Genomic DNA, 14,409 nt, shown 5'->3' with positions numbered 1-14,409 from the left:
AAGAACAGTTTGCCGTTAATTCCCCATTTGTACTTAAATTTTGCGATTTTTCTCTTTTTTCGCCATTGCTCAGATAAGAATAATACAATTATTAACCATCTTGGTCATTTTCTTTCTAAGAGTACTTGGAGCAACTGTTTAAAAACTAAACCCAATTAAAATATTTTCCAATCTTTCCTTCATTTCACGTCCTCTTCATCAGGAAGTGAGTACTAAATGCAACAGAAACATGATTTCCAAAACATACAAATAGATAGGGATATAAAATTGTAAAAAAGTAGCCTTTGCAGCTTTCATTTGCAATTGAATGAGCAATCCCAGTCTTTTTATACCCCAAAGTAGACGGTTTTCATGAGGAATGCTAATTGCTCATCACAGATCACGTGAAATCTTCAAAAGGCTGAATGCTTTCTTTGTAAAGGTTTGAAGGGTGAATTTAAGTATGTGTGTAATCAATTTTCACATTAATAAGTCGGGCTATCAAGTAACGTCATATGATCTTTACTGAGATACCCAAATCTCTTAAAGATACAGTCATTCATCGGACTGAAAGCCAATCACAATATTTTCCGGAATGAAAAAACAAGGAAAGGAAATGTTTGCGGTATTTAATTTGCTGAAACAACTGGAATATGCGCTCATGCACTCAATCGTCAACAGGTTCAGTGCAACTTCCGATAAAAATTATGGTGTACTTAAAAGGTCAGTCGGTTAGAAACATTGTTGATACTCAACCGGAAGACGTCAACCAAGATCAAAATTTATTTATTTAGCCTAATAAAAAGTTTTTTCCCAAATGAAGTTGAAATTCTCTGACAAATTTCGAGGTCAACCCCTCTGATTTCTGTGATGCACTTACAGGCTATATTATACGTTGCTTACATTAGCCGATAGTTTCTTGCGGGAATCAACTTGGAACGGGTCACTCTTTTTTGAAACCCAAGAGCAGTTTCACTATTATTTACATATGTCTATAAATATTTTTCGCTAATTTAGATAACGAAAGACACGTGTAAACAAATAGTTTTACTGTGATTAAATCAAGCAAAAGGAATGAGAGAAGAAAGCTTAATCACTCATTGTCATCAATGGTGCAGAATCGTAAATCAAATTATTCCGATGCAGAGAAGGCAATAATACAGAGGCTAAATAGCCTCTTTTCTTTTTCTTTTTTTTTTTAAGGCGATTATTAAGAACTTCCCATGATAAAGATTTTAATGAAACAAAGGTCAGTTAGGGTTACTATCTCGTTTTTGAGCAGCGCATCGACAAGCAACTACATCATTTTGACTGTTCCGCACAGTTTCGCACATCCCAAAATACGGGCTTCTGGGATCTGATTTACTGAAACAATCAGGATGCTCGCTGCGACACTGAGTCTTGATTTTTCCATTTTGCACTATCTTCTTCTTGACACAGCAGTCATCTTCACGGTAATTTTGACGTGGCTCGGCATATCTTCCAAATGGAGAGTTTGGCTTAGGAGAACGTGCCCGAATTGACTGGTGGGCGTCTCTGGTGATCACTTTGTCCACGCTCAATTGTTGGCAAAATGCTCCAATGCACGTCAAAAGGATGAAAACCACAATTCCCTGTTAGGAAAAGTCAATACCAAAACAGAATCACCCGATAATTTTAAATCGGTGCTCTTCGTTACTAAAATAAATATCAATGCATTTTTTCAATTTTCTCACTGCTTATTTTAACGTAGACTTCGCACTGAATTTAACCGCATTTCGCACGTCTTCTCTCTAAAACTGAGTTGACAGGGTAGAGGCTCCTGTTATTGTCTTACTGATAAAGTCCATCATCTTTCCTTCTAGGATAACTTTCCCGTTACTCATTCTTATGTGTAAATATCACCCTAACGATCTGAGCAATAAATGGGAAATCGAATTTTTACAATGACCCAAAAATCTCAGCTTTCGTCGTCCTAAAAAGGCACTCTAGCCATTATTCTTCGCAACGTAAAGTTTAGGTTATTGCTTGAAAATAGCGACGTGATTAGTCGACGGGAAAGCAGTAAAATATCAAAAATTAAAGTCTACGCCATTAGGTCTACACTAACTTGGCTACGATTTTAGTTATGTTTGTTATATCCCGTGAAAATATCACATGAAGATTAAATTCATCTGAGAAACAATTTGAAAGAAGTTCAATTTCAAGACAACAACGTGAGTAAATATCTCATTGAACATCCAATACCCTTGTTGGGAAACTGTCGCCATACAATTTGCCAGTGACCAATTATTAAAGCGAACGGGACTTTCAAGTATACATACCTTAGTCATTTTAGCTGTAGTGAGGTTTAAGATGGAGTTCAAACCGAGAAAGCCGCAATACGCCACAAGTAATAGTTGTATTTTTACGTGACATAAAACCGTCAGTGCTCTTATACGCTTGAGCGAATTAAAAGCGAAATTCTTAAAGGCTTACACATTTTCGCGCTAAAACGCGGTGGATATATTTCGTTTTCAGCCTCGTTTAAGATTGCTACATGTGTTCACATCGTATTCATTTGACAAAAGCGACCGTTCCCAGAGTATTTGAAAAATTGACAAACATCAACGTTACCGATTTCTCCTTACAATGTTTTTGTTAGTGATTTATTTGCCAGGGGAAACGCAGTGTTCTTCGTTGTACTGCGTGAAAACAGGAAGAAATTATTTTCAAGAGCATTTGTATCTACTTATGTAATTGATGTTATTTGTTGCTTTGGATGACCGCAAATTGTTTCCTTCTATGTACTTCGTCAGAAATAAACTGAAATAACTGGTCAGTTTCCAAGAATTCACACCTTGACTTTTCTTTAAAGGTATCCTTTTCAGAGTGCAGAATTTTATCTCGCTTTACATTAGTCTTTCTTACGCAAAATACGTTCTTGGTCAGAAATAAACTGAAATTAGTGGTCACTTTCCAAGAATTCACACCTTGTAATTTTTCCGCGTTTTCAGTGTGCAGTAAACTTTCCGCTTTAGAAAAGCTAGGGGCATTCTTAGTATTATTAAAATCAAATATAACAAGACAACGATAAACGACTAGTAACTTTTCTTTAAAGGTATCCTTTTCAGAGTGCAGAATTTTATCTCGTCTAAATTAGTCTTTCTTACGCAAAATACGTTCTTGGTCAGAAATAAACTGAATCCGCGGACTGTTTCCAAGAATTCACACCTTATAAATTTTCCTCGTTTTCAGTATGCAGTAAACTTTCCGCTTCAGTAAAGCTAGGGGCATTCTTAGTATTATTAAAATCAAATATAACAAGACAACGATGACCAACTAGTAACTTTTCTTTAAAGGTATCCTTTTCAGAGTGCAGAATTTTATCTCGCTTTACATTAGTCTTTCTTACGCAAAATACGTTCTTGGTCAGAAATAAACTGAAATTAGTGGTCAGTTTCCAAGAATTCACACCTTGTAATTTTTCCTCGTTTTCAGTATGCAGCAAACTTTCCGCTTCAGAAAAGCTAGGGGCATTCTTAGTATTATTAAAACCAAATATACCATGACAACGATAAACAACTAGTAACTTTTCTTTAAAGGTATCCTTTTCAGAGTGCAGAATTTTATCTCGTCTAAATTAGTCTTTCTTACGCAAAATACGTTCTTGCTCAGAAATAAACTGAAATCACTGGTCTGTTTCCAAGAATTCACACCTTGTAAATTTTCCTCGTTTTCAGTGTGCAGTAAACTTTCCGCTTCAGAAAAGCTAGGGGCATTCTTAGTATTATTAAAACCAAATATACCATGACAACGATAAACAACTAGTAACTTTTCTTTAAAAGTATCCTTTTCAGAATGCAGAATTTTATCTCGCTTTACTTTAGTCTTTCTCACGCAAAATACGTTTATTAATTGTATCTCTTCCTCATGATTTTAGCGAATTAGCAGTCGTTCATACAATGAATGTATCTGGTACAAATATATCTAATTAGCCTATTCATTAAAAGAGGAGAATTGATAAGAAATCCTCTACAATATTACCCCCAATTACGTCGTGTTTTCGCTTGTGCCAGCGTCGGATTACTCGGTGCATCAGCTGTGTGTGCCTTTCTTTGAGTTCAATAGCTCTGTCTTAGACTTAGCAGAGGGTAACACAAATACCCAAGTCTACCTTTTGCAATCATATTTACGCGTGAAACTAAGGCTGTGTAAATACGAGGTAGAGCTTGAATAGTTGACTCATATTTCGTTTTATTATCACTAAATATCTTATAATTTGAACTTTTCAGCAATGAAGATGTTATATGATATAACTATATTTGAAGAGTGAACGGTTCCAAATTCAATACGATTTATAAAGTGCGTCTTCAACTTGCCTCAGTGAAAAGTTTTGTTGCTTTCGTTACAGTACCACGAGAATGAACAATTAACTCCTACCCGCATTAAATATTTCACAAATTTGTTAGTTTTCCAGCAATAAAATCGTATGTTTTCCCTTTCATTTCAATAATTGTGCAAGATGTAAGTCCAGAACATGATATAGGCAGTTACAGTAATAAAGGATCTGTCGGAAGAACAAACAAGATCTCTCTAAATCGGCCACTGCTAACATATTAACACGCACACAGTTCTTGTTTCCTTTTGTAGTTGAGTAAAGAGAGAGTCCTAAATAGATCAACGCGATACTGCAGAAATCTGCTCTGTGTTTATACAGAAAAACAGTCACAATGCCAAATAGGTTTTCGGGCAAGATGGGCATTGTTGCTATTCCAAACACAGGCATTAGCTGAGAAAAGCGCTGTTTTTTTTGAAGGTAAATCAGTTCAGCAACTGTTCAAATGAACAACATCTATGAAAGGGATTTACCCTGCCAAGCAGAGTTACTCTTCGTTGAACAGTCCCGAGGTACCTTTGTACCTCATCAGTAAGTGAACTATCAGGTAAGTTGGTTGTAAGTTGGAAAATTTCAAGTCAGTTTTGGCTAAAATTTGAAATGTAGTGTAGAAAACGGAGTTGCCAATTATCGGTCTTAAAAATGTCGGAATGTTAGAGAACCAAATGTGGAGCAACTTTTTTCATTTATTTCAACCTTACCGTCTGATTTTCGAGAGAAATAAAAAATATTTGCAACAATTTATACAGTAAGTTGGAATTGCAGGAAACACCAAATCACTTTAGCAGACCGTTACTTTTGGAAACTCCCTATTCGCATTACCTTCCTTATGCTGAGGTGGTAAACTCTGAAGATGCATTGAATTGTTTATATCTGAGAATTCAAAGATAACTGTTAAACGTTATCCTTTTTCAGGACTTTTTCCTTTTATTGATGAATCACCTGCCGTTGTTGGTTCTTGGTGCCCTCCTCGTGGCCAAAGAAGGCCTGTGCGAGAAAGGAGCCTTCGAACAGATTCTGGAAGTAAATCTTGGAATTAAAAGTAAGTTTAAATTTGAGCTCTACTGAAGGCTATCCTTTTTCATCTAAATTTTTCGGACAGAACTCAAACTTGTGAAGGCAATTCAGATACAATGCAAGGGAAAATATGTCATTTCTAGAGAAAGAGGCGACAATATCCTAAAAAATCTGTCCCAGCATCAACAAATTTCGAGGAATTAGTGCTACACCCGTTCAAGCTGAGTCGCGGTAATTTCCAGACGAATGAGCTAACTATGCCACACGAAAACAGGTTATTCAAGCGGATCCCTTGTAATTTAAGGGAATTAAGGTTTTAAAATTATTTACCAGTCGCATTACAAGAAAAAGGTACCATGTGAAATTTTTTAGTCGAAGTGAGGTTCTCAATAAACTCACAAAGTACAAAAATTTCGATATGATAACGTTAGGAAGTTTCATTATCACCGCGGATTACATCTAATTCTGCGCACACTTCAAAATTAACCCTGTGTACGGAATAACTTGTTTCACTTCCTGCTTGAAAATTCATTCTTTTGCAGATAACCCAGAGAGCCAAGGACAGCGCCAATCGGACTCACAGCATCTTTACGAAGGAGACATAAAGCTTTCAGAGGAGCAGCGACTCAACAACGCTTTGTATGGAAACCCAGACGGATCTCCAGGACGCGCTGCAACTAATGTAGATAAGATAAAGTGGCCCAATGGCGTTATTCCTTATGAGTTTGATTGTAGTGTGGGTGAGTGTTTAACACCAAGGGCGGTTTAATGAAACAAATAACTGTTTAAGAGGAAGCAAGAAAGTATCCAGTCTCTTCCTAACGTTGACTGAATAAGAATTTTTGGCCATACTGGCTGACAATATATCCCAGCCAGCTTTTCCCTAATCTGTTTTGCATTTAACGGAAGTATTCTGAATCGACTTTGCAAAATTGAAAATAGGAAGCTGATGTTTTAACCAATTGAATGCGACATCTGTTTGCAGCTAACATGGATCGAGCGGTACGAACCACAATGGAAGCTATTGCCGTATGGGAGAGCAAAACATGCCTAAGATTCGTTAAGAGGACGACTGAGACAGAGTTTCTTTGGTTCCACCGTGGAAATGGGTATGACGGGTTTTATCAGGTCTTACGAGCCAGTTATCCCCTGATTTTGATGGTATATCTCGGTTTCTGTAGCATGAAACGACTTGGAATATTGCTGCTCCTTCTTTTTAATTTTTTAACCCCTAAGAGTGATAAGCATCTAATTTCTCCTCACAATACCACCCTTGAATCACTCTTTAAGGTCATAAGAAAAAATGGTGTTTATCACCAACTACAAAAAGCTCGTGATTGTCAGACAGTTTCTCCCTTAAGCACCTTAGGAAATGTGTGAAGAAAAGTATGGAGAATATACATACCAATGTTACGGTATTAAAGTTGAGTGATCATGTAAGTCAAAAGCACTCGAAAATGAAAGGGTCCCTTCTATTTGCTACATGGGTAACTAGGTGATAACACGAGAAGTTGGAGGACAAACATAAGTACCGTAAAATCTCCTCGGACTCGAATTAAGCCATTTAATCTAAGATCTTTACCAAACCATTAAACGTCCCACATTTTTCTACAGTTGTTGGTGTGAGGTTGGAAAAGTGTCTGGTCGAAAAACTTGGCTATCCATTGGAAGCGGCTGTGAATACAAGCACGTGATGACCCACGAGCTTGGACACGCTATAGGTTTTTGGCACGAGCAGAGCAGACCTGATAGGGACAACTACTTGAAGATTAACTGGGAAAACATTCTAGACAGTGAGTTATCGAGCTCGAAAAGGCATTTAAAAGATGAACAAGGGTGGGCGGCAAGATCGATAAAATATTATTTTGCAAAATCTTTCTCGATCTCTAGAATGGTCTGAAAGAAGGCCACAACTTGACCTTCCGAGGTAACGGACGGCGATTTGCTACTAGTCAAGTCAATGCTTTTTCTTCCTAGGTATGGCGTACAACTTCAAGAAGAAGGTTCAAGGAACGGAGGTAATCGACTATGGAGTCCCATATGATTACTCGTCTATAATGCATTACCCGTGGACTGCTTTTTCCAAAAATGGAAAAATGACTCTGGAGCCTATCAGGCCACTGAACGGAAAGATGCCGTATATAAAACTCAGTGACGATGACGCATTACAAGCGCGCAGGATGTACAATTGTCCCAGTAAGTATCTTACAATGCTATGATTTGTGAAAGTGACAAAAATTTACCAGTGCGCAGGGTGTGCAATTGTCCCAGCAAGTGTATTATGATGCTATGATTTGTGGAAGTGACGAAAATTTACAAGCACAGGATGTGCAATTGTCCTAGTAACTGTCTCACAATGCTATGACTTGTGGAAATAACGAAAATTTAAGGTGTAACTGAAAGGCCTAGTATCTTGAAAAAACAAACCAACAAAAGCAAGAAAACAGGATTGAAATGTATCGGGTTATCGATCAATAGCCATTTGCGATATATAAAATCTTCGATATTGTTTACCCTTTTGGTTCCTTATTGTGATACGTTAATACTTATACCAAGGATGATTTTCTTTAGAGAAAACCAATTGTTTTAATCAGTTGAAACCATCTTAATTTGATTAAGAAGCTTATCATGTAGGTTGCAAATTTTAGCTCTCTGTTATTCAACCAAATACACAGCTTGCTAAAAATATCAATTGCGCATAGTACATTTTCTACCATGGTGAACATCAATTTTTAACTATTTGTAAATTCCTCTGTTATTAGGTCGAGCTAAGAGAAACGCACTAGGTAAGTGATCCCTTTTACTAGCTTTTTACAATTAATATATTAAGTACTGAATTAAAATCAGTTCCTATAAAATAAAATGAACGACAACCATCAATTCAATGCTGCACTTTACTGAAAGTTTTCTTGATATTGTCACATACCGTTTGGCGGGTTTTGAAATAAATAGAAAATTCACCTTGTAAACCACATACTGTCGTGGACCTGAGACTAAATCCTATTGTGCCAAGTGCATGTGAGACAGAAAAAAACCTAAGCTCTCTGCGCCTGAGGATTTGAACATAAAAACTCCGAACCTAACTTGTGAGTTATAAGGTCTTGTTAGTTAGCTGGATCATATACTATCTTCATAATTAGATAAATGATATCTTACCTCTTACTAGTTTTAACTATGTCTAAATTATATTATCAAGAGATAGAGTGAGAGAGTGAGATAGATGCAAGGAAAAAAACCTTAAAACTTTTGCATTGGTTTTTATTTCCAGCAAATGCCGCTCCAGAAAGGTGCGTAGACAGAGCTCCAAAAGTCGATTGCGAGGGCTGGAAGCAAGCCGGCTTCTGCACACAACATTCCTCCATGATTTACCATTGCAAAAAAACTTGTGAATTTTGCTCATCTAGTAAGTATAAAAGATACATCTGAAAGATCTCTAGCTTCTCCCACCAAAATACTAAGATTAGTTATCTTTTTGGAAAATAGAATAGTCGATATTTGATGAGATTTGATTGGATTATCTACGTCACAAAGATTCACAACACAGAAATCAACACACATCTTTGCGATTTATCTATCCTATGTGGAATAAAATACCTTCTGCAATTAATTTTTGTTGCTGTTTCTGTAGCACAGGGCATACAAATGCCAACGCTTCTTTTCTTTCTGTTTTCAGATAGTTGTATTGACTTGAAATCCGAGTGCAAAAAATGGGCTTCTGACGGAAAGTGTTCATCTGACAAAGCTTACATGGACAAGAATTGTCCCCACACTTGTAACACTTGCAAAAAGTGCACTGGTATGTTCCACTTCCAAAAGCTAAATAAACAACCTAACATATAACCTTGGAAGTAACTTGGAAGTACCTATCCACTTGGTGGTCGAGGCGGGACTCGGAAACAGGATATCTCGCGATTGTAACTCCGTCGCGCTTACGACTCGCCCACAATAACGAGGGGTAAAAAAACAAGCAAACAAAAACAAAAAATTAAGAAAATATTCGTTTTCTTTGCCTCTGTTTGGTCAGTCGCTCCATTGGTGTTATTACTTTCTCGGTCAGGGGAATCGTTTTCGTTACGCGTTCTTTAATTAAAGGGTTGCAAGCTCATCAAACCTAGTTCCTTGCTCAAGATATTTGCTACTACACTTCTACAAATATATTTGTAAATGATGATCTAAATACGAAGTCATGTTCATTATTGTTTAGTGCAAATACAATAAGCATTGGCCGAAAAATCTTGATTTTACTTACAATCTTAGTCTAGCCAGAGACAGCTCAGGGGGTCAATAAGAAGACGTGACACCATTGTCCACTAACTAATGCAAAACATGTTGAAAAGAGGTACGTTTGTTTTTCACAAAAAGGGATAAATTAAAAATAACTACTTCCTATTCTAAATTTTTAGACCCATCGCCACAGATTTGTATCGACAGAGCTTCATCAGCGGATTGTGCCAGCTGGAAGAAGTCTGGATTCTGTTCCCAACATTCGGCATTGATCTATCACTGCAAAAAGACTTGTGATTTCTGCTCATCTGGTACATGCATGCGTGCTTCAAAGGAATTTTTTTGTGAAAATGGATAATTCTTCCAAATGTAAACTTCTCCTAATAGAAAGATTTTTTTGGATTGGCAGATTAATCATCAGCTTCGTCTCATGCATCTTATCTCAAACAGGGGCCAAAATTCTCTACAATTTCGCTCGTCAGAAAACAGAAAGGGTACAAATTAGATACAACCAAAGACTTCAAATTCTTAAGGTGCCTATTGCATTTCCACGGATAACTGCGTCGATCTGAAATATGACTGTAAGACCCGTGCAGATAATGATGAATGCAGTTCTGATCCAGTCAAGATGGAAATGGAATGTCCTCACACTTGTGGCTACTGTAACGAGTGTACAAGTAAGAGCTCTTTAGAACACCTTTATTGAGGTGTGATGTTTTGATAGAATTAGTTGTCTAGTGATTCCCAACGCCATTCTGTTCTTCTTCCCCTTCTTTTCTTTCTATTTCTTTCTTTTTTTTCCTTTTTTTTTTCGATAGAACCAAAACCGACTAATCCACCCAAACCACCAAACCCGACTAATCCACCAATCACAGGGATACCAACCGTTCCACCAACTTTGCCGAACAGGACAGGATCGGGTTTGTGCATTCATTTTTCCTTGTTTCCTTTAGTTCTATTTTCATATTATTAAGAACAGAGTGTATTTACAGGAGGCGTCAAGTTCCTATCAACAAAATCCTTTGTTCTCTGTCAATTACTTGCCGAACAAAGACATCTTAGGTATGGAGTGTTAAGTTATACTGTTTGAGAAATGACAAGTTTAGAAAACAAACCGTCAAAATACGATTCAGTTTCGCTGTTTGCAATTTAAAAACTGCCTAGAGAATCCCTGCCTTCTGAACAACTATTTCCGGTTTGCTATTATCACTAAGCACCATCTGTACACAAATGATTTTCTTTAAATCTTGACCAAATAAAAACTTTTCGAATCACTGCAAAGCGAACACTGGGTATCTGACTCTCTCCTTTTCAGGCTTGATGTGTGTTGATAAACGTAAAAGCTGTCCATCGTGGGCCGCCAGTGGTGAGTGCAAAACCAATGGATGGACTGAAAGCACCTGTCGCATTAGCTGCAAAACAAGATGCGACACGTACCCAATCAAGCCAAAAGGTAATGATTAAAGTATTTTTATCAGTATAATCATGAAAAATCACAATTTCCTCGATTGTTATTTTCCTCTTACTCACTTGCCAAGTTGTTATCGGACAGTTTGCTATCGGACAGTTCAATATGCCAGTCACATTCAAAGTTGTAAATTCATGTCTGTCTTAAAACTGCTAAAATAGTAGGGGCGCTAAAATATATAGTTGAAAACCTTATCACCGTTTAGGCTTGTCCGGATTGTGTTCGCAAAATGCTGGAAATCTCTGGAATGTAAAAAAAGTGCTAAAAAATTGCCAAAAATCTGAAAAGTGGCTACTTAAATTTCAAAAGTTGCCTCCTAAATTTCTTGATTTTGCGTTCTTCGCAATAATAAACTTAGCTTTACAGAGTTGCTCGCCAATTAAGGCGGCTTCTGACTATCTATCTCTATCCATGGAAAGTTGTGCGTCGTTTAAGCCGATTATCCGTTCCAATGCTTGATACTAGGCCTGCGAAACATTCAAGAAATTTGCATAAATCAAAGTTTTTTTTTAAAGAAATCGTTAACTTTATCGTCCTTGATATGTGCTCCAAACCTTAAAGTTGCTCAAAAATTGCTCAGAAAGGCAAAAATTGTTCGAGGTTGCTGAAATCGCAAAAAGTTGCTCAAAAGTTTCCGCGCACAATCGCGACAGGCCTGCCATTGTTTCCAAATTTCAGAAACACAAGACACTGACTAATGCTACCTTCCTATGATCTAGGTGCTTGCTCGGAAGGTCTCGGTCTAGGATGGCCAGGAAACTACAAACTTCCAGACAATGCTTTTAGTGCTTCAACAGAGTACAGGCCAGGTGGGTAAGAAATAATAAATTCCATTTCAAAATATTCATCGTCCTCACACCTTTGCCATTGTTGCTGTGATTAGAACAACGCATTTTCCTTTCTTTATTGGTCAGCCATTTTATAACGTTAATTGATTTACATCTATTATGCTGTTCTGTTTCACTCGATACATGGCGTGCACTTACAAAATGGCAAACTACGTGACTTTCTGTGTAACATGACGCGTAAGGTTTTACCCTTTACACCCTAACATCAGTATGCATATTCTCCATACTGTTCTCTAGACATTTCCTGAGGTTCTGACTAACAGAATTTGTTCAACAATCAAGAGCTTTTCTGCTCTTTAGTTGGTGACATTGTGAGAAAAAATTGGATGCAGGTCACCCTTATGATTTGAAGGATTATAACAGTTTAAAGAATTTCAATTACAGTATAAATGCACTAAACCTGGGAGTAAAGAGTTAAAGTCGTGATTAGACACAAGCGTTTCTGTTGCTGTATCGTTTCTTGTTTTATTAGCGTTTTGCGTTCGTTTGGTTTGATCTTATGAGATGGTGATTGGAGAACCACGTAATGGATTTCTGTTGCCAAATGATTCCTTTTTCGTTTGCGTTTTACGTTCGTTTGGTTTTGTTCTCATGTACAGGCGATTGGAGAGCTACGGCAGACAATGCTCGTCTTTACTTTGAGGATGACCAAGACAACAAAAGGATCGGAGCTTGGTGCGCTGACGATCGCGATAACCAGTGGCTACAGATTGATCTTGGTCAAACCAAGACAGTAAGGGGAATAGCCACACAAGGTAATATGGACTACATTTGTAACATGTGGGCCGGGACCGTCAGCGGGCTTTTTTCTTGCGAGAGGATTAATGCTCATAACGCCAGCGATTTATCCACCGGAAAAACCTTAAAGCTGATAGAGCGCTTTCTTATTGAGTGTCGTACAACCAAAACGAACGTAAACAAACCCAGTGGCCTATCAGAAGAAAATAAAATACCTTTAAAAGGCAATGAGAACTCAAAGTTAAAACATGAAGCTAACTACGCAAAGTGCAGGAAAACGCGGGCAACTAAGTCGTGTTGCACCTGATTGGTTGAGAAGGTGACGTAAAAATTCTGGACCAACCACTTACCAAGGTATAGCAAAAATACTGCAATCTCGAATTATTTTTAACACTTATTTGAAAAATTTGTATTGTCAAATCATCACGTCAGTAACCAACGAAGCTCCCTCGCTGGGTATATGAACGCAACACCAGCGCCTTATCCACCTTAACAAACCCCAATTAAAATTTGATTGGTTCAGTGGGTGGAGCAATTTTTCTAGATCCATCACAGAACGTAGAAAAGCAAAATTAAATTAAAGCAATTTAGGATAGCCTTCGATTCTTGTTTGAAAATTGCTTTTCTAAGATGATGCCACCTGCAATGTTGAACATATGAAATTGACGAAATTTTTCAATCGCTAAAATCAGAAAAAAATGTTGCAAGAGCCCTTCGAGTGAGCGCAGTTTGTAATGTTATCCAGAAACTGAAAGCTAGGTAATGTATTCAATTTATATTTAGCTTTTTATCTAAATTTTCCTTAAAGGGCGCGATGTTTTCCACGAGCACGTCAAAGAATACAAGCTGGCTTTCAGTAATGACGGATCAAGCTTCCAGACTTACCAGGAAAATGGAAAGGAAAAGGTAAGAATCAAATGCTATTGAGTTAACTTCCAGTTCCTTTGCCTAACTTTTGTTTTTGTTTCCGTTTTTTGGCTTCCATCGGGTTGATGCAAAAGCAATTTGTCTCTTACTCATCCACTTTTGGAGCACTTTAAGTATTCCACGTACCTGCAAAAGTTTGTCCGGCAGTTAAAAGCTGTCGTATGTCGTTCTATCATTTCAGGTTTTTACGGGAAACTGTGATCATTTCACACCTGTGGTGAATACATTCAATCCTGTTAAGACCCGATATGTCAAGATCATCGTTGTCGACGCGAGCTATCCCTGCATGAGGGTGGAGTTATATGGGTGCGATGCCTAGAGAGGTGAGTATGGCTTAGAAGGAGAGGGGAGGGGTGCTCGACTTCCTCCGCCCTTCCCCCAACCGTTCATCCTAACTCTAAATTGAAAGAGGCCGGTTGGATAAAAAATCCCGAGCTTGTGACGTTTATGCGCCCTTGCCCTCATATGACAGTTGGAGTGATTCAAATACCTACACCAATTAAAATACTAGCATGCGTGCTTTGAAGAAAGCCGCTGTCAATTTGATAAATATCAAATATTCGAAGCCTAAGAAAAAGTTTGTTTCAAGTAATTTTAAATTCACTTTTGAATTTCCTTTCTTTTACAGGTCTTCGAGTAATGAGACTAAGGAACCGTCCTTTCCACAGAACAAAGTTTGCTGGTGCTTGAACAGAGATTGAATAAAATGAAAAAATTACAATAGAGTCTTTCTTGAGTTTCTACTATCTGACAAGTCCAGAAAATGGCTAAAGTTATTTACTTTTTAATTGGCTTAATTGCAAGGGAAGTCCTGACATAGATTTCGACACCCAGGAATATTGAAATCAATT

General features: G+C 37.5%; 2 protein-coding genes across 2 annotated transcripts; one reads left to right on the top strand and one right to left on the bottom strand.

The window, feature by feature from the left end:
- Positions 1 to 745: 745 nt before the first annotated feature.
- LOC113683428 (uncharacterized) lies at positions 746 to 2,411 on the bottom strand. The gene is made up of 2 exons (XM_027200670.2): positions 2,283 to 2,411; positions 746 to 1,592 (listed from the first exon to the last, which is right to left on the bottom strand). The coding sequence occupies exons 1-2, from the start codon at positions 2,289 to 2,291 to the stop codon at positions 1,230 to 1,232; spliced, it is 372 nt and encodes a 123-aa protein (XP_027056471.2). The 5' UTR covers positions 2,292 to 2,411; the 3' UTR covers positions 746 to 1,229.
- Positions 2,412 to 4,775: 2,364 nt separating this feature from the next.
- LOC113683490 (zinc metalloproteinase nas-15) lies at positions 4,776 to 14,326 on the top strand. The gene is made up of 18 exons (XM_027200735.2): positions 4,776 to 4,883; positions 5,252 to 5,378; positions 5,896 to 6,093; positions 6,339 to 6,462; positions 6,968 to 7,146; positions 7,331 to 7,549; positions 8,116 to 8,139; positions 8,622 to 8,756; positions 9,027 to 9,149; positions 9,757 to 9,888; positions 10,132 to 10,254; positions 10,396 to 10,497; positions 10,893 to 11,030; positions 11,765 to 11,854; positions 12,493 to 12,648; positions 13,440 to 13,537; positions 13,740 to 13,881; positions 14,187 to 14,326. Exons 2-17 carry the CDS (start codon positions 5,270 to 5,272, stop codon positions 13,875 to 13,877), a joined length of 2,088 nt encoding a protein of 695 aa, XP_027056536.2. The 5' UTR covers positions 4,776 to 4,883; positions 5,252 to 5,269; the 3' UTR covers positions 13,878 to 13,881; positions 14,187 to 14,326.
- Positions 14,327 to 14,409: the final 83 nt, after the last annotated feature.

This window comes from Pocillopora damicornis, chromosome 4 (assembly GCF_964200805.1).
Source record: "Pocillopora damicornis chromosome 4, jaPocDami1.2, whole genome shotgun sequence".
Classification (NCBI taxonomy): domain Eukaryota; kingdom Metazoa; phylum Cnidaria; class Anthozoa; order Scleractinia; family Pocilloporidae; genus Pocillopora; species Pocillopora damicornis.
Note: the sequence above shows the minus strand (reverse complement) of the source record. Positions and strands in the feature narration are given on the sequence as shown.